General features: G+C 47.5%; 1 protein-coding gene across 1 annotated transcript in view; it reads left to right on the top strand.

Annotated features, from left to right (window-relative positions):
* LOC119463614 (staphylococcal nuclease domain-containing protein 1) overlaps window positions 1–26,745 on the top strand; it is a 44,139-nt gene that overhangs the window by 9,967 nt on the left and 7,427 nt on the right. Inside the window, exons 2-9 of the mRNA XM_037724440.2 lie at window positions 3,885–4,025; window positions 6,769–6,886; window positions 8,707–8,782; window positions 11,204–11,459; window positions 12,653–12,906; window positions 21,405–21,495; window positions 25,179–25,270; window positions 26,524–26,743. Of these exons, the coding sequence (XP_037580368.1) occupies window positions 3,885–4,025; window positions 6,769–6,886; window positions 8,707–8,782; window positions 11,204–11,459; window positions 12,653–12,906; window positions 21,405–21,495; window positions 25,179–25,270; window positions 26,524–26,743 (1,248 nt within the window). The remainder of the gene's footprint in view (window positions 1–3,884; window positions 4,026–6,768; window positions 6,887–8,706; window positions 8,783–11,203; window positions 11,460–12,652; window positions 12,907–21,404; window positions 21,496–25,178; window positions 25,271–26,523; window positions 26,744–26,745) is intronic.

Here is a 26,745-nt window from a genome sequence, read left to right as displayed (position 1 = left end):
GACAAGTGATTGTATGACAGAGCAGATAAGACAGGGATTAACAAGGGGCAAATGATGTGAGCGCTATTTTTGGGCAGCATTTATTGGGGATATAAGCCATGCTAGTACAGCGACTTGATCACACGATTTTCGCGAGAAACAGCTGATTACATTGTCTCCTTCTGACCCTTTCTGGTTGAGTGCTGTGAGATTAGAGTGAGTATTTCTGGTCTGTCTGTAGCACTGGTGATGCAGATTGCAGCAGCCTAGAAAATTTAATAATTTGCTCTAATGCTTGTTTCTATGACCCAGTCTGGGTTTTGGTACCCATGTGGTGGAAGCGTCATGATGCACTGGTTCACTTTGTCCCTATGATCAATGAAGCCGGAGCATTCTTGTCAATTTTTCTTTTTATTAGCGATATTGTACCTAACTTTTTTGTGACGCGATGTTAGCAAATATTGCTCTGTGCCATGATGTCAGAATAACGCTGACGTTGCAAGGAAGCAATAGCTCTATGGCTCCTATCTAAATACACCGGAATGGTGATATCATTTTTCTCGGCTACCACTGCACTGAATTTGACGAGATTTGTTGCATTTAAATGAATAAGTTAGTCTAGTGACTGTTGCAAGGGAATTCTGGACTTAGGCTGTCAGTAACAAAAACAAAGATTGTTGGATATTACGAATTTGAAAAAAAAAAAATTATGTATAAAGTTTACAACTCTAACTCGGCAATAAAATCTGTATCACAATTCTGTGAAATGCACCTAATAAGCACGGGAGGGTGTGGATTAGGCTTCCACTGGCAGCAAGCTTTTTTTTTGTTCATTTTCATTTCCCTTTGCCTTATCATTTCTGCGTTCCAATTTAAAAAACTAATGATTTCTCCTATGCTTTCCTTGGCTTCGTTATCTATAGGCTTAGTGTAGCTGCGACGAAAAAAAGTTAGCCCCTGAGTGCTCTTTCTGGTTTAATTTGGCATCATAAGGTGGCGCCACCAGTTCTTTTAAAAGCACAGATCTGTTATACAATACAGTGAAATAAAGCAAGAAAAAAAATATGGAGTACACAAAAAAATTACAAAATCGTACAGCAAGTTATCAAAGCTCTCAGTATTGTTAGCAAGTATGGCAGCAGGTGGTTCCTGTCGCTTACTGTTCTGGGGACGAAGGAATACTTAAAAATGTTTGTTCTAATGCAGAAAGGGTTAATGAATGTGCATAATGATTCCTTGTTAGTTGCATTGTTGGGGGCTTTAGATACGGATCGGTCCTCACTTATTCCATAAATGGTATTGCATATATATGGACAGGCTATAGGCGGTTTCATCCAGTGCCACCGCGCTCTGGCAACGCTGTGCACCGGCATCCGGCGCCCTTAGGAAACTTCCGGTAGCCGTTCCTTTTGCTCGTTTTTGTTGGTATTTGTTCGCTCGCGCGCTCCTCCTGCGGATATTCTGTGTTAATTTTCGGGTATATCGACATAAGTGCGACATTGTGGAATTCAGTGTGTTGCGTGACGGCGAGTAGCTCTTGGAGCATCGACTGTTTTCATTACGTTTACTCGTCAACGGTGTTTTTCAAATCTGGGAGCCTACCAAGAGCTCCCAGATTTGCTCTGCTCACTTCATCCAAGGTACGTTAATACGTGGAGTAGCCGGACTGCTATAATGTTGAATAATAAAAGTGCTACAGAGCGATTGTTCTGGCCTTATGTCGTGTAACTCACGCGAGAGCAGCTCGACTCTCGCCCCGAGTTTGCCCGCTCGTCCAGTTTCTTCTTACCTCGGCGTGGATCGCCCTGCTACGAACATGAGTTTAAATTATTGTTTAGCGGGTGCCATGCTGCCGCCGTTTTATTTTAATGTTTTTCGTATCTGGGGCACAAGTGCACTTCTGCAGCTTTATATACTACCTAGGTACATGTGCGCATTGGTTTATCATGTTTAACGTCCTAAAGCGACTCCGGCTATGACGGACGCCGCAGTGGAGGGACCACCTGTGGTTCTTTACGTTGCACTGACATCGCACAGTACGCGGACCTCTAGCACTTCGCCTCGATCGAAATGCGATGGCCGGGGCCCAAACGGCGTCTTTCGGGTGAACAACCGGGCACCGTAACCGCTGAGCCATCGCGGCGGCATGTGAGCATTCGTATCGGTATCGCAGAGCAGAGTCGCAGAAAAGCTAGCGATTTTCGTGCATGCATGTAGGAACGTTCGGCCACATTCTAAAAGCATTTACGAATTAACGGAGGCCAATTATGGATTGTAATCCCGTGCCCAACACTACAGGTTTCACTTTGTTAGAAGTGTGGTAAATTCGTGAGCATTTAAGTTAGTCCTATTTCAGTCGACCTAGGCTTCTTGCACTAAATGACTTTTGAGAACGTGCAGTTATTTGTGAATGCATACTGAAATGCAGAAACAAGGCATATGACGCAAAAAAACATGTGCATGTACACATGCACAGCTTACCACTTCATCCTCCATCTTGCAGCAATAAAAGTGTTATTGCGAAATGCAAAAACGCCCGTGTGCTTGCGTTGTAGGGCATGTTAAAGAACCCCAGGTGGTCAAAATTAATCCAGAACCCTCCACTACGACGAGCCTCATAATCAGAACTGGTTTTGGCACGTATAACCCCAGAAAGAAGAAAAAAAAGTGGCATTAATTTTTTTCTAGTTTTCGGCAGTCCCATTACCTGCCTTGAAGACAGCAGTCTGCGTTCATTGCATGTCCTCACTAATATGCTCCGCTTGTTGCTCCGGGGTAGTAACTGAGGGAAGGTGTTTGGAGCCCGGCGAAAAGGAAAATCGCACGACATCATCGTCAAGCGGATCGGACAGCTCTCTGCCTCTAAACATCAGCTTTTGGCGATACCTATTTTTTGCTTCGGCGCTAAGCGCCTTAAAGTAGTCGCTCGTCATCTCTACAATATTCACGATGTAGAATCAGCTCATCACACATTCTACCAAGCAGTGCAAGCATCGACACGCCATCCTCACGTCGCGCGCGCCTTCAAACAACATAACCGGAAGTGCTTCTAGCTTTCCTGCCGGAAGTTCCGATGGGGCAACCAATCAGCGGCAAGCTAGGTTTGTTTGTAAACACTGAAACCGTCTATAACTCTCTCGTGACTCGTTCTCCCCTCACTGTTTTTGTCCTACTGTCGTTTGCCACACAAGTGTGCTCACATGTTATTGAGAAGCGCAGCTGTAGTGGTATAAATCAGGCAAATTTGTTGCATGTTCTTTAGGTACACTACCTGTGAAATCACTTGTTGTGTATCCATTATATGTGTCCTCATTTGTGAGTGCAGCGAATCTCGCTGAAGAATTCTAATACTTAATCTGTTCGGCTTCTATACTCATTTAGTGGTGATGCAAAAAATATGTGAAAAAGTAAATTTTTGCACACACTCATAATTGGCACCTATGTAATGTGGGAGCATGAATGAGCAAATGTGATTGGCTGGTGTATGCAACTCTTCGAGGTACATAAGCTGCTGAATTTTATTGCAATAGCAATTACATGGATGCTTCAATTTTTGCAGCATGGGCAACACTTTGTGAGACACGGGCCACAGCATATTTTGTGGTATGACCATAGATACTAGGAAAACGAATACATCGGCCTGTCTCTCATACTGTTTCAAGGTGCGGCTGAAGACTACCTACCAAATGCACTACGTGTTCGTATACTAATACATGCGCCTCATAACAGAGCTAGTAGAACCGGTACAGCTGAGTGTGCAAGCTGGTGTGGTGTGTAATAAGTGTCTCAGCAGCATATCTAAGTTGATACACCTGAGTTTTCTTTTGTCACTGACTTCGAGACATTGGGGTCATTGTCATTGTTGTGGACACTTGGCCAAAATGTCCTTTTTTCTGTGTTTGCAGGTGCTCTCGGGTGACACCGTAGTGATCCGCGGGCAGCCGCGTGGAGGTCCTCCCCCCGAGAAGACCATCTACATCTCAAACATCACTGCGCCTAAGCTTGCCAAGCGTCCCACTGAAACAGTTACCGAGACACGAGATGAGGTGTGTGACATGTTATCAACAAAGGCCATACTGGAGGGCCAGTCGGTGTAGGTTATTGTAGCAAAAAGTGCATGCAGGACGTGGAAAAAGAAAAAAAAATCAAAAAGAAACCCCATGAACTTACACAGGGGCACTACTTCATGTACAGCCTTTATCAAAAGTGTACAGGCCACTCTGCGCCTTCACTATGCATTTCTTGACTATTATGTGTTGTTCTGATGCAACTCCTTACATTCTAGCGCCTTGGTGGCGAGTGTGAGCGTTGTTTTTAGTACCCATGCCATTGGAACTCATGACACATAACAGTAACTCCCTTAAACAGCATGACAGCAGATTGAGAGCTCTTTCTTGGTTTGGTGAATGATGGTGCATAGCTGTTCTTAGTTGGTGGTGCGATTTGTCTGGTTAATTGTGACAACAAACAAGGCTCTAGCCTATTAAATGGGTGCGGGGCTCCCAGCACCGTGCAACCTTCTTAGAGGGACAAGCGGCTTCTAGCCACACGAAACAAAGCAATAGCAGGTCTGCGATGCCCTTGGATATATGGGGCCGCATGTGCACTATGCTGAAAAAAGTAGCGTGTCTTTATCTCTTTCTGAAAAGACTGGTTAACCCGATGAACATCTTTCATGATTGGGATGGGGCTTGCAGTTGTTCCCCTTGAATGAGGAATTGCCAGTAAGGGCTAGTCATAAGCTTGCGTTGATTACGTCCCTGCCCTTTGTACACACCGCCTGTCACTACTACCGATTGAATGAGTTAGTAAGGTCTTCGGACCGACGTCCGGCGTGACCTTTCGGCTGCGCCAGTCTGTTGGGAAGATGACCTAACTTCATCATTTAGAGGAAGTGAAAGTCGTAACAAGAAAGGAATGGCGGTCCCATGCTACCAACTTTTCAATAGGTGGGTGTCCTTTCAAGCATCTGAAACTCCCGTAGTTGCCAAGCACTTGGCGGGAAGTGTGCTATTGCCGATTTTACTTGTACGTACCTGGGGACAGCCCTCGTCTGCCCCCTACAGCAGCAGCGGATGCTCGACTATTTCACCAAAGCTGTTGTGGGGAGAAGGGGCACCCAGATGCCCTCGCAAATCTCTATAGGGCCCCCTTTCGAGATGAGAACCCATGCTATAAACAACCGAGCGCCAGGTCATGGCACATCTCTACTCATTAGAATAAACTGGTGGGTTTCCAGAATCACCAGGACTCGAGCCTAGTACCTCCTGCATACGAGCCAGACGCTGTACCATTACATCGCCGCTTCTGTTTCTCTAATAATTCACATAACGTAGCCCGCATAATTTTGAAGAAGAGTGTGCAGCAAACATTCAGCTGTAACTAGCACTGTCTCTCCTTACCTGCCCTGTGTGCTGTCTTTGCACTTCCTTACCTGCCCTGTGTGCTGTCTTTGCACTATGCTGTACATAATGACATGCTTTGCATTCACCGACATTTTTCAAATATGCCTGTCATGATCATGAGCTGGGGCTCTTTAGCTACCTTGTTTACTCAATTCTTAGCTGCCTTCGATAGACCCTTTTATTTATTGTAAGGCTAGCTTTCCTGCAAGACAATTTGCCCAAATAATGGCTGCGTAGTTACTTTTGTAAACAATGCGTACAAGCGCAGTTTCCTTGTATACTACAACATGGGAAATGTAGACATGCCTCGTAATGAAACCATGCTCTAAAAGCCATGCCCCAAATGTGCTGGTAGCAACTTCGTATTTGTTTGAACGATGAGTGGCATCGCCATCAGTAGTTGGGCAAATGTGCAGTCCAAAGAAGTGCACTTGCAAATCACAAAAAGGGTCTGTTGCACCTTGCACCGGATTCTCGCAGCCAGAAATGAGTTCTCGCAGCCCAATTCACTCGGTTGTAATATGCACCCAGGTTTTCATATTTCAAGAAGTCGCCAGTTCACTCGTCAGTTTTTCGTGGCAAGCGAGACAGTAATAAGAATTTGCTGCCACTGGGACAAAGATAATTTATTGCATCCAGGCTTATTGTGGACTGGGCATTACTCATAGGCACTGTTGGAGGCCTCTTTATCACTATTGACATCCCAGAACATCTAATTTTCGGTGTCATGTGTGGCGTTTAAGCTATTGCACGTCTTATACGCCTTGGCAGCTGAACTAACTTGCAAAGCTACAACAGCTGCAGCGACATGTGGATTGGATTTGATTGCAGAAACTTTGAATGGCAATGACGGTAGCTTGTCACTATTGTGCTTTTGATTGTGTATTCTAACGTGCATGTCATTTTTTTAATACATTTCGGGGGAAATAAAATGTGCATTATCATAAAGTAAATACAGTACTAGGTCTAAGTAAACAAATTTTTCTGCTTGAGGCTGACTGCCAATCTCAAATTTCTGCTTCTTTGCTTGACTGATGAATATTAGTTTAGTGTCCTTGGTAGGTATTAATCTTGAATGCTACATTTACCCCTTGCCAGTTCAGGTCATTGATTATTTATTTCAAGTCATGTCCCACATTGTTCAGCATTACAGTCATCATCAAAAAGTATATTTGAATTTGGGAAAGTGCGACATGGCTGAAGGTGAAACAGTGCAAATAAACAAATACTGCGTGATGATCAACAGCGGTACACCAATACAGCGCCAATATCTACTGAATCATGCTATTTTGTGCGGACGTTAAGTATTCAACAAGCTTTAGATCATAGAGTGAGATGAGAATGGGGTTGAGCGTGACTTTGTGCTCGTCATCTCTTTGCGCAGCCCTTTGCTTGGGAGGCCCGTGAATTCTTGAGGAAGAAACTGGTTGGCCAGGAGGTTGTCTTCTCTGTCGAGTACAGCGTCAACGACAGGGATTACGTCACACTCTACCTAGGCAAAGGTTTGTGCTCCGAGCTGTGTTGGGCTGGTGCTTTCCATTGGGCAATAAGGTCTCCACGAGTGGCTCTGGCTAACATTTCCCAGGGACAGATCGTGTACACAGAGACAGATACCCAAGAAATTAGATGGGAAGACAGCCGTTGCGATAGCTTAATTGAAACAACATTGCAAGCGTGAGGCGGATGATGTGGTTCCGACTCCCATCAGCGGGAAGTTTCTTTGTCCGCTTTCACTTGACTTTACCGGATAATTTTTGAAATTTCAGTTAGGAACCGCAGTTCATTTCCCCTCTGCTTTCCTTGGCTTCATGTGGCTGTGTGCAACAAGGAATTGAGCGTCTCGATTCCCCTTCTCGTTTAGAGGGAACACTGGAGCTGCAATCGTTCAGCTATTTTTGGAATGGTGGTTAGTGCAGTACTTATTTGATTATAAGGCGGTCACAATTATAAGGCAAAGGTGCAATTTGGGGACCCGAGAAAAGAAACTCAATTATGCACATAAGGCGTTATAGAGTAGCTGACAGGCTATTCATACGTGGTGGGGATTGCCCGAAATGCTCATAATCGAAACGTACCGGAATAATCTGAATAATCGGTGCACACTGCTGTGAAGCCACACCACCGTAAGGCAAAATTCGCATATAACCCTCACCCTGTCTTTACTGTTAAATTTTTCGAATTGTAGGTGCCGGTTATACGTGCGAAAATACAATACAGCCTTGCCTGCTAAGGTTGATTGGTTGCTACGATTTGCGCTTCCATCTAAAATCTGGGTGGCTGGAAATGTGGTGCAATAGCTGCCTAAAACAGTAACTGAATCTATTAACCTCGCTTATAAGGCAGGGGGGGGGGGGTGACTTCGAGGCTAAGGATACCGGGAGAAAGGACTTGCTTTATGTTCGAATAAATACGGTACGTGCATTTATCTTTTCTATTAGCTTGGGACTTTCAGATCTTCATGCGACATTATTTACCATGCTTTATTTTTCTAAATATCTTGGCACTTGGTTTTCTAAACGAAGCAAGGCGATTGGCCTCTGTGCACATTGGTATTCATTGCAAATTGTTGTATTCATAACACAATATTTTGGTTAAAGATGAACCACTTGCTAAATCACTAAGCCATACGAAGCCGGAAGGACAAAATTTAGGCAAATCCATGTACTGCTTATCATTCCTATTGTGGCTGAACAGCCATGCTTGCAGCTGTCAGTAACAGGAGCTGCTAGTCTGTATGTGCGACAATGTTGCACGAATTTTTCTAGTCCTGCCATGTTGCGATTTCACCAAGGAAGGTGCAGTAGTTTCCTGGCTGACACGGATACCGGTACAGATAGGTGTACTGTCAACAGTTAGCGCCTTCAAAGGAACTGGAACCACAACAAGAACAAAACCTCCGTTGTTTGACAAAACAACAGAAGTCAAAGGAAAAGAATGTGCAACAGGGCATTATAAAAGTCAATCTGGTTTATTGGTTGTTATTCAGTAGAAAAGAAAAGAAAGGTCGAGACATTTTGCCTTCTTGACTGGGTCAAGTTGGGGACTCGGAACTTTTACCCTATAAGTCGGGATTGTCCTGCTAAATTTTGGACAGTTGGCAACCCTAAATGGACATCGGCTTCACGTGATGGTACCATCGGTGTTGGTACCATCGGTGCCTATGCCTTCGGTGTTTTTCGTATGCCGTAAATACGTACTACATTTGCAGACACAGTAAAGCTGTCTAATGTAACTGGTACTTGACCTGTTGAATGAACTCGGGTCAATTGCCTTCTGTGTGCACGTCGTACCTGCTGACAGGTAATCCCAACTTTCTGTGCAGATGCAAGCGGCGAAAATATGGCCGAGTCCCTGGTGCGCGCAGGCCTTGTCGACGTGCGTACTGGCGGCAAAGGAGAGTGAGTGCTTGCTTCTTCTCGTTGGTTCATGCTATGCAGGCTGTTTGGGATGACACGCCCGCATGTGGTCTGCCCGTTGTGAAGCTTCTCACTGTTAGAGGGTTTTACATACCTGCCAAGTCTCCCGGAATTGGACCATTTCTTCCGGTTGTACGGTTGACAGGAAAATCTCCCAGAAATTGCTGTTGTGTCCTGTTCCCGCGTCTAGCGCTTTTTCAGGCCACATTGGCAAAAAAAAAATTCAACCCAATGTAACCCAGTTAGAGGTTCATCGCGCAAAATTATGAAAGCAGTAGGGAAACCCTATACATGTGCTATCGTTAACCGCAGAGCTGCTACTTACGCTGACGGGGTTGTTAGGTGCCCTAGTGGTCCTAGTCTCATTAAGCTAGCCAGCGAATGCCGCCATCCGCAACTAGCAACACTAGACTCTCCATCGTTCTGCTCGGCGTCAGCCGCTCGGCGTTGCGTAGGCCTACGGTCAGGCATGGCTTTAAAAGCAAGGAGCGCTAGCACAAAAAATATCCAAGTATTTTTAATGTAGTGCTCAGCCGAAGTGACGCTGGTTATTTTGTTGATACCACAGATTAATGCAGAGTGCGAGCGGCAATTTAACATCGTGAAAAATAGGAGGACACAGTGCCGCTCGTCCATTTGTCGCTCGTTCAAGACGCTGGGAAACGTCAACCACGCAAAATGTGAAAGAAATGCAATTTCTTACAATCAAACATTATCTGAAGAATTTTTAAACACCTGCCGTGGTTGATTAGTGACTTTCGCATTGCGCTTCTAAGCACGAGTTCGCGGAATCAAATCTCGGCGACGGCGGCCGCATTTCATTGGCGGCGAACTGCAAGAACGCCCGCGTGCCGTCCATTGGGTGCGTGTTAAAGAACCGCAGGTGGTCCAAAATCATCCGGAGCCCCCACTACGGCGTGCCTCATAACCAGATGGTGGTTGTGGGACGTAAGACCCGAGAATTTAAATTTAAAATAATTTTTGAAGGCATAATTAGCAACAACAAAATGCTTGCAAAAGTGACACCTTGATGTTCATGTGGCCATTTGTATATCTGAGAATAAGATTGTAATGAAGTTCATCTGGGAGTACTTGAAAATGTCGACATAGGGGGTGGGGGGGGGGTGTTACCGACTAACCCCCCCCCCTTGGGCGGGAGATCTCCCAGATTTAGTTTCTCCGAACTTGGCAGGTTTGCTTTTAGTTTGTCCGTAAGCTTGTTACCATTAGCGCATTACCGGAGCAGTGGACGGCAGTGGCAAAGTTGGTAGCGACATCTTGTGGCGTTTTGTCCGACTACAATGCCTTTGAGAAATGTTTTTTTTTTTTTGTCAGTTGTCGTAGGGAAATCATAAAAGTGCTGTAAGTTAACGATTACCTCACTACCAATGCTTTACACCAGCAGTTTAAAGGGACACTCAAGGCAAATGCACTAGAACCTTGTTCTGGAAAAAAAAGAGAAAAAACGTAATAACCGGGAAAATGTACGATCCAAAGTAGCTAACATATTTGACACACTCAACTGTAGTTGAATCTACGTAATGCGAAGCGTCATATGAACACGAGACGCCAACGTGCGTCCAGCTGGCGGGGCTCCGACGGCTGGAGATGTGTTTTCCTATTGTGTAGTGTTTTGAGAAGTTGACGGGAAACTGAAACTGAATCGAGCTCGTGGGTGGCGGCTTATTTCGGTTGTCGCCTGCTAATAGCGTGCAATACTCTTCCAGTGGCACTAAGCCCCGTGCGCCACTGAGATAAGTGAAGATGCTTATCGCGATAGAGTCGGTGGTAACAGCTGTGAATGCAGAGTGCAATGACCTGGGAGGAGATTTGATGGTGCTGGAGTAAACTGAGTGTGCACCGGTTGTTTTCACTTGAGATTGGCGCTCGAGTATTGCGGTGAAGCGCAATACTCGCGCGCGCCCGTCTTGCGTGGTGGGCGGCAAACTGTTCCTGCGAAATTTTTTTTTTTCATTCATTATGATTATTGTTAATGTATTTGGTACGTTTCTATAGAACATAAACATTTATTTCGGGTATTTTTATTCGCTCTCATTAAAGGGTAAATGTATTTATTTACGTGTCGATCGTCTCGGTGCATGCACCTCTCATCAACATTATTCCCTCGGCAAGCATCGTTGCCTTTGTCCTCTTTGTGCAGACAGCGACAGACTATAAAAATCGAGCTGTGCTTTACAATCCAGGATGCATCAGAGCCAAGTCGATACGATACATAAGAATATTTTCAAGGAATATTGAGAAATGCTGCCGGTCTTAACCTTAGAGTGTCTATTTCTTGGTCTCGGACGCCGTGTTTGAGTGGTTGCAAGTGAACTGTACAACATTCTTTTTTCATTCCGCAAAGCTTGGATGTCAGCTGTCGGGTGCAATGTTATGGTGCAGGGCGCAGCAGCGCCTGCGGGAACTGCACGAGGAAGCGCAGGCGGCAGGCCGAGGAAAACACGGCCCAGACGCAGCAGCGCACGTGCGCGACGTCAAATGGACGTTGCGTGACGGCGAGGACCCGCGCACCTTTGCCGACCGAATGGGCAAGAAGCCCGTGCCCGCAGTTGTCGAACACGTGCGGGACGGCTCCACCGTGCGTGTGTTGCTGCTACCGGACTACCACTACATCACGCTCATGCTGTCGGGCATCCGGGTGAGTGGGTGGTCTGTCCGGTCCACCTGGACCATGTTAGCTGGTTGAACCAGCTGTATACTGTTGCGCTCAGTACGAGTTGCAACACGGGACCCTGTGGTACAAATGACAGAAAGTAAAAATAAATTTGACAGATAACGAGTCCGAATCATCCCATTTTCTGAATTAAGGAGAGATGAATTGAAGAGGTGTTACTGTACTATCGAAACAATGATTTTTACGGCACTTTATATCTATGTTATTGGTTTGTATATCTTATTGTTATGTACCTCCCATGGCTGTAATGCCCACTGGACGAAGCTGGTATGTAATAAATAAATAAACTTGTTTTAGCAGACATAACAAGAGGGGCGAAGGACACACAAAGTGCTACTTTCAACTCATTTTGAGGTAGAGACTTGCTTATGTGACATGATATGCACACTTCATCGCACAAGATTTCTTGGATAATAATTGTCCTATCTTTATACAAAGAGGCAAACACAATGCTTACACAATCAATACCTAACAGTCTGATGCATTGACTGTGTTCATATATCCGTGGCACCGGCATGACGATTGCAATACGGATTAATCAGGTTGCAGGCAAGCGTATGTGCGCATAGCATCGTGTTGACAATTTTCTTTGGTCACTTGTGAAATAAAGACACTTGTTTTCTGGTAAATTCATTATTTCGGGCTCTTAATTATTCGGACTTTATGGGGGTCCTCGCTTCTACTTTCTACTTTCGTTTTCTACTTTAAATGACTTGGAGGAACTCTGTTTCTGGGATCGTTTAGCCACGGGAATGGCGGTTAGCACATGAATTTGACTGATCTTCGTGCTTGCGGCTTCGAACATTCTTGCAGGTTTATTTACTACGCTTTATCTGCCCTTAATTAATGGGCCAGATTTTTGAAGCATTCCTAGTTTTGTAAACCAGGAGGCGAAAAAGACTGCATACGTGCACAGTCACTGGGAATGGTTGCCTTTCTAATGCAGTATTTTGTTGTAAATGGAAGTGGAACAATTTGCAACATGGCAAAGCTGTTTGAAGCCAGAAGGGCGAAGTTTGGACAAATCCACACAACTACTCATAATATTCCATGCTGGCTGAGTGATGCTTGAAGTTCCCATGGATAGTAGGGCTAGAGTTCCCTCTAGCAATTATTGTAGGAAGCTCTATGGCTAAACTCCGAGGTGTTGTGCGCAGTGTCCGTCTTCACGTCCTGGGGAGCCAGAGTCCCAGTACTCGGAGGAAGCCAAGTACTTCACCGAGTCGAGACTACTGCAACGGGACGTCGAGGTAGTCCTAGAGGGTGCCACCAACCAGAACTTCTTTGGCACGGTGCTGCATCCCAATGGCAACATCGCCGAGCACCTGCTGAGAGCGGGATTTGCCCGCTGCGTCGACTGGAGCCTCGCCTCGGTCACTGGTGGAGCGGATCGCCTGCGAGCCGCCGAGAAGTGAGTTGGCACGAGGAAAATGCTTGGCAAGACGAGCGGCAGTAATGCCTCTTTATTTTGTCTGGGTCCCGAGCGATATATATATATATATATAAATAATAAATAGTGCACTTTATAGTACGTAACTTGCGCTTTAATATTAATGCACTTTTGCTCCAGTTTTATGTTTGATTGCACTTACCAGAGTTAAACCAGTTAAACCAGACCGCATGCTACAGTTAAACTTCTGTGTACAGTCGAATCTCGTTCATTCGAACTCGCTTAATGCGAACCTTCGGTTTAGTCGAACTGACGCTGTGGTCTCGTTAGTTATGTGTATTCCAATGGGCAAAAACGCCCGGCAATTTAAATGCGCACGCATTTGCGACAGTTAAGAGTATCAAGTTACACATTAGGGCTATGAGAAAAAAACCCATACATAATGATATGTTATTCACCGTATATCGGATATAACGATCGAAATTTTGCTTCTGGGCGACGTTTCCCATGCAGAATAATTGTGAAATTTGCTTTGCTAAGTTCCCTTTAACCGAGACAGGGCGAAGTTTACCTACGCTAGTTCGTATCGGCTGTCATTACCGTGGAGCACATCCCACCACGCGCCAATTGCGAAAACCACGAAGGGCATCGCAAGTTGGCGCAGCGTGCACAAGATGGCGCCAGCTGCTGCACGTCCGCGTCGCCGGTGGTCGCGTGAGTGTCCACAGAAAAGGAGGGGGAGAAATAAAAGGGGAAGAGAAAGCGATAAGCGAGCAGCGCCTGCGCTCCCTTTACCGTCTCCCTCTCTCTTAGCGAGCGCGGAAATGCGCCGTGGAAGCAGCGGGAGGTGCGCCGACAAAGCGCAACGATGTGTCTCTCGAGACGAAGCTGCAAATTTTGCAAGACTCGAAGAAGTATGAGCTCTTGCAGTCAACGATGTTGTGACAGAGCGATGAAGAAAACAAACGGGTGCAGCACCTAGAGGTGATGCTGCTCAACCGACCCGACGCCAAACTCCTCTTCTGACCCTGCCCACACATCGGAACCTCATCAAAGTGAACGTGGATGGTGAACCTGTTACGGCTGTGATTGACACTTCGCTCGCTTCGCCATCGTCTGAAGAAAGTCGTCACTCCTGCCCCGTCGCTTGTGCTCTGAGTCGCCGACGGAGGAACACCGGCCGTTATTGGCATGTGTCCAGCTCATGTGAGTGTCGCCGGTCATCATACTTCTGTTTTATTCTATGTACTAGAACACTGCCCTCACGACTTAATCCTGGGACTTGACTTTCTCTCAGCCCATTCCGCCTTGATAGACTGTTCTGCAGGTGTTGTGCAACTCGCTCTACCTGTTACTATTGATCCCCACGATAGTGCTCCGATCCGGCTATGTTCCACAGAGCATATTCGCCACCCTCACCTTGCCGTTACCTACATAGGTGTTTCACCCGTTCTGCCCATTCCAGACGGTGACTACATCGTATCCCCTAATCCGGATGTCCTGCTTTTGCATAACATGGCATTTCCTCACACCGTCATTACCATTACGGACAACACGTCCTCTCTTCCGCTAGTGAACTTTGAACTCTGTGCAGTCCAGATATAGCTTATAGCAGTCCAGATATAGATTTTTTTTTCGCAGTCCAGATATAGCGATAATCGGTTATAACGATCGGATTTCTCGTTTTTCTCGATATCGTTATAAGTGGACTGCACTGTATCTGTTTTTCGTCGGGCAGGGCTACAACTCAATTCATCCAAATGCCACTTCGGTCGTCGTGAAATTTCTGCGCTTGGACATCTCGTCGATTCTTCTGGTGTACGTCCTGATCAAGATAAAATCTGGGCAGTGAAAGACTTTCCCCTGCTAACCTGCGCCAAGGACGTTCGCAGCTTCTTGGGCCTCTGCTCCTACTTTCGTCGGTTTCTCCGCAATTTTGCGGATGTTTCACACCCTCTTACTGAGCTCCTTAAGAAAGACGCTGCCTTCATTTGGGGCCGTGAACAAGCTGGCGCTTTCACTGAGCTGATCCGGCTGCTTACTTGCCCTCCCATTCTTGCTCACTATGATGCATCAGCTCCAACAGAAGTCTGTACCGATGCCAGCGGCCACGGTATTGGAGCTATCCTGGCCCAGAAACAACCAGGACAAGAACGTGTTATTGCTTACGCCAGCCGCCTTCTTTCCCCTGCTGAGCGCAAATATTCCATCACTGAGCGCGAGTGTCTGGCTCTCGTTTGGGCAGTGGGAAAATTCCGCCCCTCTTTGTATGGCCGGCAATTCACAGTCTTTTCACAGTTGCAATTCATAGTCTTTTCACAGTTGGCTTTCTTCCCTGAAAGATCCTTCTGGGCGCCTTGGATGCTGGGCTCTGCGCCTTCAAGAATACAACTACTCAGTTGTATACAAGAATGGCCGGTTACACCAAGATGCGGACTGCTTGTCGCGCCATCCTGTCGACCCACCTGACGTTTCTATGGCCGGCATACATGTCATCGTTCTCTCTTTGAGTGCTTTTCACGATATCGGAGTGGAACAACGCCAGGACGACTTCTTAAAAGACCTTATTCAACGACTTCAACGACACCCGACCCTTCGCTTCGAATGTTTGAGCTCCACGATGGCATATTGTACCGCTGTAACATGCGCCTTGACCGACTCTTAGTTGTCCCTTCGCATCTGCGCCGGACTGTTCTCGCCCAGCTTCATGATGTGCCGACTGCCAGTCACCTTGGCGTGTCGCGGACTTATGACAGTGTTCGTCGGCACTTTTTTTGGCCTGGTCTTTACCGTGACGTCTGCAGCTATATTGCTGCGTGTGACCTTTGTCAACAACGAAAAAAACCGACCACACTCCCTGCTGGCTGCCTTCAACCACTTGACGTGCCACGAGAACCATTCTTCCGTGTAGGCATTGATCTTTTAGGCCCTTTTCCTACGTCTGTTTCAGGAAATAAGTGGATTGCTGTAGCAACAGACTACGCCACCTGATACCCAATCACACGGGCTCTTTCGACAAGCTGTGCAACCGATGTCGCCGATTTCCTACTAGAAAACATCATCATTCACCACGGTGCCTCTCGACAGTTCCTCATTGACCGAGGCCGCTACTTTCTTTCTAAAGTTGTTAATGACTAAACACAATCTTACTACTGCTTACCATCCACAAACGAATAGTCTAACCCATGGGTTCTCAAAGTGGGTTCCGCGGAACCTACGGGTTCCGCAGGGCCCTGCTCGGGGTTCCGCGAGCCACTGATAAATTTTCCCCTGGTCCCGCTCTCGACAAGTGTCTAAAACGGCGAACACGAGGTGCGCTTGATCCAAAGAACCTCTATTACTCATGTCCGAGTGTCGAAAAGCACATAACAGCGCGTAACAGCAAAGCGCGAACTGAGCAATAAATACGCAAGCAGCTTTTAGCCGCCCAACCTCTGAGAACGGGCAGCACGCCTAAGCTTTCGCACTTGAATCTCGGAAGCCGTAGCTTGCCGCCTTTCTCCTATTTGTAGATAGGGTAGGTGCCGATAGCGTGCGCACTGACGTATACGTTGGTGGAATAATAATAAAAATAAAAAAAAAAATCCGCGGAGCACCGCAAGTGCGCGCCGCAGAAGAGCAATAACGGCGTAGCGACCAACCGAAACGAAGCGGCGCAGTCCGCATCGCCGTGGTCCTCAGCGACAATCATACGTGGCACGTGACTGACAGCAACGCCGAAGCGCTTCGTGCCTAATTGTGCCTTTAAAGCCTTTATTCTTGCGTTTATCGCCGCGCGTAACACCGTGTTGGCGGCTAGCCGTGTGCCTCCGTAAGTGCGTAGTCGCTATCTCTGATCGCGTCGATAACCACCGCAGTTTCGTCCGCAGCGGTTGCGGCAAATAGTAGTTTCGTTTTCACTCGATGTGCGCGTCGGCTGCGTGCCTTCACAACTGCGTCGTCGCCTCCCATGGCAGCGTCGATAGCGACCGCAGTTTCGTCCGCACTTCTTGCAGCGAATTGTAGTTTCGTTTTGCCTTGGTGCGTGTGTCAGCCGCCTGCCTTAACAGTAAGTCGCCGTCCATGATCGAGTCGGTAGCGGCCGCGGTTTCGTCCGCAGCGGTTACGGCAAGCAGTAGTTTCGCTTTGACTCAGTGCAAAGCTGTCGAAGATAAAAAGCACCGGCTACATCGCGATGGACGGACAATTTGTTGGCGAGCAGCTGAGTGGCGAAAAAATAATCGGGATGTGCGCCCGTTGGTGCAAAGCGCGTCTCAGATGAAAACGCGCGCCGCGAAGGATGTCACGAGGCCTTCGCCGCTGCTAGCGCTAATCAGTCATGCGATGAAGAGAATTTCAGCTTCCGCACTAGTCTTGTGCTAAATAGAAACAAGATTTGACGATTCATTGAGTAAATAAACGCGTGTTGACGTAGTGAAGCATTTGTTTAATGTTTTCTTGATACCCTCGATAATACGACATTCGGTTAATTCGGTGGGGGGGGGGGGGGTTCCTTGGCACATTATGGAGCTTAGCAGGGTTCCCTGGGATGAACGTAGTTGAGAACCCCTGGTCTAACCGAGCGTCTCAGCCGAACCCTCACTGACATGCTGTCCATGTATGTCTCCGCTGACCATTGCCACTGGGACATTGCATTGCCGTTCGTTACCTTTGCCTATAATTCTTCTCGCCACAATACCGCAGGCTTCTCTCCATTCTTCCTCTTGTTTGGCCGCGACCCTGCGCTACCTTTCGACACCCTTGTGCCTGATAGCCTGAATTTCACATCAGAGTACGCCCGGGAAGCCATACTCAAGGCACAAGAGGCACTCCATATTACAGTAGAACCTCGTTGATACGTTCCCGCTTACTACGTTTTCCCGGCTCCTACGTTCATAATCGCGAAAAATAAACATCACCCCATAGAGGCATGTGTTAATAAGTTCCGGTTAATACGTTCCCGGAAAATACGATTATTCGGCAGCAACGTTCAGCATTGCAGCAAACTGCGGTCGTATGATACGTTCTGCAGCGAAAAATTATCATTGAGGTGTGCAAAAAGGCCGCTCTCATGTGCTTGTGAAGCGCTAAGTGGCAGACGGCCCCCGCGCGGCTTCTCTGCAGTGCTCAATTTCCCCCCTCCGCGACTTCTCTGCATTGCTCGTTCGCCCCCGCAGCTTCTCTGCAGAGCTCAATTTCTCCCCTCCTCGACTTCTCTGCATTGCTCGTTCGCCCCCGCGGCTTCTCTGCAGAGCTCAATTTCTCCCCTCCGCGACTTCTCTGCATTGCTCGTTCGCCCCCGCAGCTTCTCTGCAGAGCTCAATTTCTCCCCTCCGCGACTTCTCTGCATTGCTCGTTCGCCCGAAGTGATGAAGCGCGGCAACAGCGGCGAGCGAATTGACCTTTGCGTTACCTCGCCCCTCGCTTCAACGCGAACTACTAAGCGGCGAAAACAGCGCGCGGCGGACTCCCCGTCGCAGATCGCTTTCAAGATAGACCACCAACGCGATCGTATCGCCGAAGCGGAACGTCGTAGAATAGACACTCTGTTTCCGTCCACTGAAACCCTTCCGTGTTGTTATGCTGGCGAAAATCCTCTCCTCCTTTTTGCGCCAGTACCGCACGCAAGTTTTGGGTTCTCCGAATAGTACCGTAGATTTAGTGTCGCACTCGATTCTAACGCACACGCGCAGTTATTTATTATTATTTCTTTTTGGCTCCGACGTATTAGCCGCACTAAAATTAGCTGTACAGTCGCGCCGCTTCTGCTGGTGGCGGCTGGAACGTCGCAGAATAGACAAAGCCTTCCGTATTGCTTTGCTGGCGAAAATACTCTCCTGTTTGCGCCAGTACCGCACGCAAGTTTGGGTTCTCCGAATGGTACCGCAGATTTAGTGTCGTACTCGATTCTAACGCGCACGCGCAGTTATTATTATTTTTTTTTTTGGCTCCGCCGCATTAGCCGCACTAAAATTAGCTGTACAGTCGCGCCGCTTCTGCTGGTGGCGGCTGATGCAAGGTTTAGTGCAAGGCTACACGCAGCTCAGTACTGCGCAGTGCGCAATTCGTGACAGTTGCGATCGGTAGCGGTAGCATGCAGCCGAGCATGGCGACGAGGAAGCGCAAGCCTTTGTCGATTAGGGACAAGCTGAATATCCTAGCGGCTGTCGACAGGAACCCGAAGAGGAAGCGAATCGACATAGCGAACGAACTTGGACTGCCAGCGTCTACTGTGAATACCGTTGTGTCGAAGCGGAAAGAGATCGAGACGAACGCCATGGTATTCAGCGGCGCAACAAAGCAAGCTCGTGGAGCCCGTCATGGGGAGCTGGAGGAGGCGCTGTTGAAGTGGTTTAAGCAAGCGCGGGCCTCCGGAGTTAACTTCGACGGCAGCGTGCTTAAGGAGAAAGCACTCGAAGTTGCCGATCTTCTTGGAATTGACGACTTCACCGCCTGCAACGGGGACTACAAAGGTGTATTCGGCACCATTTTTTTCTTTTTTTACAGCAGTCCAGATATAGCAATCGGTTATAACGCTCGTATTTTTCGTTCTTCTTGATATCATTATAAGTGGACTGCACTGTATAACGTACTTCAGGGGACCACAGCAAATTGTTAATTATTCTGAAAGGTCGTTATTGTGAAAGCCCCAAAATTAAACATTTCGCCCACCAACCCATCAGTTCATCAGTTGTCAACATAAGAGCTATCCACGAAAATGTCGCTGTTGGCTCTCGGCATGTGCTGTTGCTATTTTCCATAGATTCCGCCACCACGCACCACCTCAGCACCGTATATAGAGTAGCATGTGCAAAAGAGTGGCTGATGCCAAGAGAGCCACTGACAAAGAAGAAGTTCCATATCATCCATAAAGCGTAATTTTTATTTGTTTTCCACTTTCCTTGCCAACGACAGCGCAACTGTCTTGCTCCAGGCGGACACCTGAACTATTCCAAAGTGCAAGCGCATGTAAACGACACTGTCCGGAAAGTGTAATTGTGTGGCATCCCCGTGAGCACGGAGGTTACATTTGTCCGCGCATGTAACTGGTATGGTCGCAGAAAGAAGCGCGAAAGAAAGAAGAGCCGCACCTGCGTTGCTAGGCGACACTTATGTGGGCGGCGCATGCACTTGCAAAAGCTGATGCATCGTCGCCTTCGCAATAAAAAAAAAAAAGTCCCCTCCCGGCTTGTTCTGTTTAGTCCGGTGCTGTCTCGGGTTTTCCGAACCAGTGCACTGCGGTGTCCACTTTCTGCAGCTTGTCGTTTGCTAGCCTACTGTTCTGGCTGCCGCAAAAGATACACGGAGGTCGGCGTAAAATTGCTTCGTATAATCGAGGTTTTTAACCCTTTCAGGGTCAATGACGTACATGTACTGTACATCCTCCGCAAACACCTTCAAAATGGTCAATGACGTAAATGTACGTCATTGCTTGACTTTTAAAAAGTGCGTCTCTATCATTTCTTTCGCGTGGCATGGGCTGCCACTCGACGGAAACACGTGGAATTATTTACTTGTGCCGATGCCTCTCCGTTTTTTTTTTTTTTTGTTTATGTCAATGGCGTGTCAGCTATCGCTCGTGCATCCAGGCGCATGCGTGCGCGGCCGCGGCAAGTTTCAGTTTTCTCCTGCAGTGGCTCCCACTTGTTGCACACGCTAAACTGATGACTGTCTGGTTTCAAATTTCAAAGGGTGACCGCTTCTTACTCAATCGTCCATCGCTCACCGCGGCTAGATTACACCTGTTCCTGGGCAGGCACGAATATACATAATCGATGCTGCCGTTTTTGCGTTCCCGTTTTCGGAGACCACAAAAGCTCTATCGCACCTTGTTGGCGATAAGATGAAGGCTTCTCACTTGTTTCGGTTTCTGGACGTGCACACAACCATTCTTCAGTGAGCTTATCGTCTTATTCATGAATAAATATTGTCTATTTTACAACACGAACAATTTTTTTCGTCACTTCACCCTAAAAAAATTACGACCATTTTTTTTGTGAAATAGGTTCTTTCGAAGAACTTGCATCAGCAACAAAAAAACAAATTTACCCTGGGGGGTCGCATTTGGCAAGAAAAAATTCGACCCTCACAGGGTTGATACACTATTTCTATGGGCGTTTTGCCGGGACCAAACCAATCCGTCGTAAAATGTGGGTCGTCGCATGACCGGAGCGCATATAATCGAGGTTCCACTGTATTCTGAAGTTCGTAGTAGTGAAGTATTTTTACATTTAAACTATAAGCAGTCAGCAGGGGATTTCAGCAAAGTTTGTTAACCTGAAAAGCTTGATAATGTGGTGTTCATAGTAACGAGGTTTCACTGTACCTCTAAAACAAAATGCACGGGGTGCGTATACGCTCAGCTGTGCTGACAGCCATGAGCAGCGATTTTCTAGCGCAGCCGGTGGCTGCTTATCAGCACAGCTGAGCAGCCACGGCTGCGCTAGAAAATTTTTTAGTTCTTGCGCACTCCTACTTGTTTGTTGTTTTGGTAACACACGAGTCTCGAGTGCTGACTGCTGCAATGGTGCCTGTCGCAGGGAGGCCAAGGAGAAGCGGTTGCGGCTCTGGAAGGACTACACACCCACAGGCATCCCCATTGACGCCAAGGAGCAGCGATTTGAAGGAAAGGTGGGTCTTCAAATGTTTGGTTTTGTGGACACGGGGATAGGAAGGACGAGATAGCTCTGAAATTAGAGAACGGCACATTTGTTCCGCAGCATGCAGCAGAATTCTGGAAAAGGTATTTTCGCGGTGCTGGAGTTGTAAAATGCTACCGTATGGACCCATGTAAGGGCTGCACCCCCAACTTGGCAGCCCAAAATTTGGAGAAAATACCGTATTTACTCGCATAATGATCGCACTTTTTTTAAAAAAAAATTGACGCAAATTTCGGGGTGCGATCATTACGCGGGGTAAATTTTCCGCGAAATAATATTTTGAGCACCGAAAACGCAAACAAGTCGCGTATCAGAATTCTTACGATAGCTATCATGAACATAACCAAAAATAAAAGTAGAGTAAGGCTTACCTTTGTAATAAACGCACACATTACGCAGGAACTACATGCATTGCATATTGCCCTTTAATTTTTTTCATTCACTGACCCCCTAACTTTCATTCAGAGTCTGAAGCATCTCTGGCGTCAGTGTCGTCGCCGCTCGATTCCTTGTCAGAACCGGCAGTGTCATCGCAGTCCCACAGAAGGTTATCTTCCGTTCCGTCGAGCGCGTTTGATATGCCTGTCTTCTTGAAGCTGTTGGCGACCACCTCGTCGGAGATGCTACTCCACGCTTCGACAATCCATGAGCAGAGGACTTCCACGGACGGTCTCCTGATTTTCCCGCTTGGCGTGAAATCATGGTCGCCCGCCGCCATCCACTCTGCGTACAGCCTCCGAACGTTGTCCTTGAACGGTTTGTTCAGTGATACGTCCAGAGGCTGTAGCAGCGACGTTAGACCCCCAGGGATCACTGCAAGCTCCGTGCGCCGCTCCTTAAGTTCAACACGGACACTGTCGACGAGATGGCCTCGAAAGCTATCCAGCACAAGCAGTGAAGGAAGCAGAAGCGCTCCTGCTCTTCGTCCCCAGACCGTTCTAATCCAGTCTACCATGATTTCCGCCGTCATCCACCCTTTCTCTTGAGCGCGGATGTGGATCCCACGTGGAAACTTTCCCTTCGGAATAGTTTTCCGCTTTAGAATAACATATGGCGGCAGCTTCCGCCCATCTGCCGTCACTGCGAGCATCACGGTGCATCGCTGCTTCTCCGCACCACACGTTTTTACAAGGACACTACGAGCACCTTTTTCGTTGACGGTAGTGCTTCGAGGCATGTCGAATGTCAAAGGTGTTTGGTCCGCGTTGCCTATTTGTGACAACAGGAAGCCGTTCTTCTCGCGTATTCTCGTGACAAACCTGTGGAAGTCGATGACTTTGTCTTCGTACGCGGATGGGAGTCGCTGGCACAACGACGTCCGCCGCCTCAGTGATAGTCCGTTTCGCCGCATGAAGCGTGTCGTCCAGCCGGAACTAGCGCGGAAGTCCTTTGTGGCAATTCCCAGCCTCCGGGAAATTGTGCGTGCCTGCGTCTGTATCATTTCTAACGACACTGCACAACCGTCTTTGCGCATGTCCTTCACGTATTCTAGGACTGCCTTCTCAACGTGAGGGAACTTGCCAGTTTTCGGTCCGCGGAAAGCCCGGCGCGTGCTGTTGGTAGCCATGAGCTTCTCATGCTGATTTTTCCAGTACCTAATTCTGATTTCGTCGACGCCGAAATGCCTGCCGGCAGCGCGGTTGCCGTGCTCGAGCGCGTAATCAACCGCCTTCAGCTTAAACGCGGCAGTGAAACTCGCGTATCGCCCCATCGTGAACCGGCACTCCAACAAGCAACACCAAAGCACGCCACCACGTTACGGAATGGTGAAAAGACGCGGCTTTTTCAGGAATTATGGGAACACGTCGGCAGCTTGTTGCTGCGTGATGACAACAAGTCAACCAACAGGCGGCTGCCGCTGTAACACTGCGGGATATCAAAACCACGTGATCAAAACAAACATGGCGGCTGACGGAGGTGCTAAGCGATCGCGTTTTTCCTCGTGAGTCATGGAGGTCGTGAGTGCGTCACGCGCGTGAAAACAGTTTCTTCCGTCGAAATAATGAATTATTTCGTTTAAATCGGTAAATTTGCGGCAACAGCATAGCCATGTCCGCTTTTAGAGGACAGAAACAGAGATGGGCGCGTTCAGCTGCCACAGATGTAGAAACACATGGCAGGCATGTCGTGAAAACTACGGCATTTGTGTTTACTGCTATGCTAATACGGCACGTTTCCGCCAAGGGTTGGCAAAAATTAGGAATCTGTTTGGTGTGTGCAGTTCACTTGGTGAGTCTTGAAGAGTTATTTACGTAACGTTCGACAGATGGTAAACATGATGATCATCAGCTAGACTTGGCACACGACATATCGCTGCGGCAAGTTCGGGGTGCGATCATTACGCGGGGAAAAAAAAATCGAATTTTTACGACAAAATTTAGGGGTGCGATCATACGCGAGTGCGATCATTATGCGAGTAAATACGGTAGTTTGTAACGAAGGAGCAATCTCGTCCTGTGCCCCGATGCTGCCGCATTGTGTGCTGTGTACTTCTGCGTGCCACTACTAGATTGCGAGAGCTGCGCATTGACCTCTGATGCACTGGTACATCCGGGGATCTGGGGTGTGCAAAAATCGCCGCTTGCGTTTTCACCATTTTGACCAAAAGGTTCAGTCGCGTAGTTAATTTATTTATTGGTTAAGATGGACTGCACAGTAATATAAAGGAGCCAAAGACAGGGCTTGGCAAGTTTGGAGAATTTTACATCGCACTGAAGTGGCAACAGTTCCCGAAAAAATTTTCAAAAAGAAAGTTTGGCCTTTGTTTGCTCATGTAGCAGTCAACCCTCTTACCGTGAAATAACGAAAATAGAGCTTTGAAGGTTTGCTTTATCGGTATAGACTGATGTAAGGCCTTTCCGTGTCAAGGACGAGTCTCACTCGTCCAGGGATTTGCTTTCGTCTGCCGAGTGCACCAGACGAATGGCAGCGGATTCATCATTTTGGTGTGAATGTTGAGCTATGAAACTGCACCAGCTACCAAGAAAAGTAATTTTTTGAAGGCGCACAGTTTGTGGAAATGAAGCGGAAGTCTGTCTGCCTTTGAGTTTTAAAAATGGCGGTGCATCATCAGGCGGTTGCAGAAACAATTGCCTTTCCCATGCTGGAATCGTGATGTTTTGGACGTTTCGCCTCAAGTAAATTAGACTTGGAAAGTTAATAATGTTCCAAACTTTAACTTAGTAACGACGATTTTGAGCTTCTGGCGAGCTTTCTCATGTGGTTGCAGCTGAACAGAAATGCTTAGCCTCCAGCGTCTCCGTGGTTTCCTTTCCTCACTGTGCCAGAAACATGTTGCATGGAGGATAACAAATCACACTTGAATTCTGTTCTAAGAAATATCACACTTCACATTGATTGTTTCTGTGGCCTTGTATATCCACAACTCAAAAACGTGAGTAAATAATTTACGGTCAATCACAGCAGCAAATAACAACTGAACTGCTGATATTGCAATAGTGAAATCAGTCATTAAACAAAATCCGGAAGCTTTAGTAGTTTTCTGAAAAAACATTTTAACATTAAAAGAGTTAACATTTCTCCATAGTGTCTCCCGAGGGTTGTGCTCCGATTGTGTACGCGAGTATTTTGTGGCCTTCTGAGTGTGCCTGACTGCTGACTTTGGCGACTGCCTTCCTTGCATGGTGCCTCAAGGTCATGGAGGTCATCAACGCCGACGCACTTGTGGTGAAGGTTGGCGACAATGAGCTGCGCAAGATCTTCCTCTCCAGCATACGGCCACCAAAGTGAGTGAGAATTCCTTCAACTTGGCTAGGCTTTTTGGTGTGCTCTTGTGTAATTTCTCATTTATCTGTTGTCAGTACCTAAAAAAAATTCAATTCTTGGGTTTTACCTGGCTAAATCACGTGGTTATGTGTAACGGGAGGCTCCGGAATAATTTTGACCACCTGGGGTTGTTTAATGTGCAACCAATGCACGGTACACAGATGTTATTGCACTGCGTCCTCATCAAAATGCTGCTGCTGCAGCCGGAATAGAACCTGCAACCATATTGTTACCTCAAGACTAGAGCTTATGCATGACTGGTGGGGAATATGAGGTCAGTGCAGTAATGATTCATTGTGGCTGAAACTTGGAAAATGGCAAGGAATGTTGAGGTAAGAAGCTAAGAATTGCGTTATACAGGTACCTGCCACAGTTGCCTAGTGGCTACAGCGTGGTGCTGCTAGGCACAAAGTCCTGGGTTTGATTCTCAAGCACAGTGGCTGCATTCCAATGTTGGTGGAATGCAAATACACTCGTGGACTTTCATTAAAGTGCGCGTTGAAGAACTCCAGGTGGTCAAAATAATGTGGAGCCCTCCTCCTGCCCCGTCCACAAAGAAAAAGGCCGTGCAGCAAGAAACTGTGCAGTGGTTAACCAACAGAGCCTGTGCTGTACGGCACGCTTAGTACACATCATTTCGTTTCAATTTAATGCTGCATTAAAGTTATGTTCCGAACATAACTAAAGTGTCACAGTAAGATGGATACTTGGAATTGGTCAACACAAAGGAAGCCTCAGCCTGTAGCTGACGTATTGACGAAGGCACTTGTCTTTGTCAGGGCAACAGCTGCTCTCCTTGGCAGCATTTGCATACCTAGCTGTAGCCTTCTCTATTTTTTGTTTTTTCAATGCCTGCCCAGGGAGGCCAAAACCGAGGGTCACTTAGAGGGTGCCAATTTGTCATTAGGTCGCCCTTTAGGGGACATAATAATGTCTTGGCCAGACAAACGCAGGAGTGCGCCTCACGCTGTCTGGGTTGCTTTTGCATCAGGCGCGATGCTGTCAGTGCATCATGTTGTGTGACTGCGCCAAGACCTAGCACTACCAGATTTTCATGTGTGCGCTGGAAGTGGTCCGCCAGTGTGATGCGACCCAGGTCAAATCACTGGACTCATATTTTAAGAGGACCTCCCACTGGTCTCGCCATCCGCTAATTGTCAGTCGATCTCAATTTCTGTTGAGACGTCATCCCTTTTTTCCTTCTTGGCCACAGGCGTGCCGAGGAGGCGAAGGAACAAGCACCGGGTGGTGGCGGAGGCGGCAAGGAGCGCAACTTCCGGCCCCTCTACGACATCCCATTCATGTATGAGGCACGAGAGTTCCTCCGCAAGAAGCTCATCGGCAAGCAGGTGCAGGTCTGCATCGACTACAAGCAGCCGGCGTCCAATTCCTTCCCTGAGAAGACCTGCTGCACGGTCACAATTGGTGGAATGTG

This window comes from Dermacentor silvarum, chromosome 9 (genome assembly GCF_013339745.2).
Source record: "Dermacentor silvarum isolate Dsil-2018 chromosome 9, BIME_Dsil_1.4, whole genome shotgun sequence".
In the NCBI taxonomy this organism is placed as follows: Eukaryota; Metazoa; Arthropoda; class Arachnida; order Ixodida; family Ixodidae; genus Dermacentor; species Dermacentor silvarum.
The sequence above is the reverse complement of the archived record's forward strand: the minus strand, read 5'-3'. Positions and strand labels throughout refer to the sequence as shown.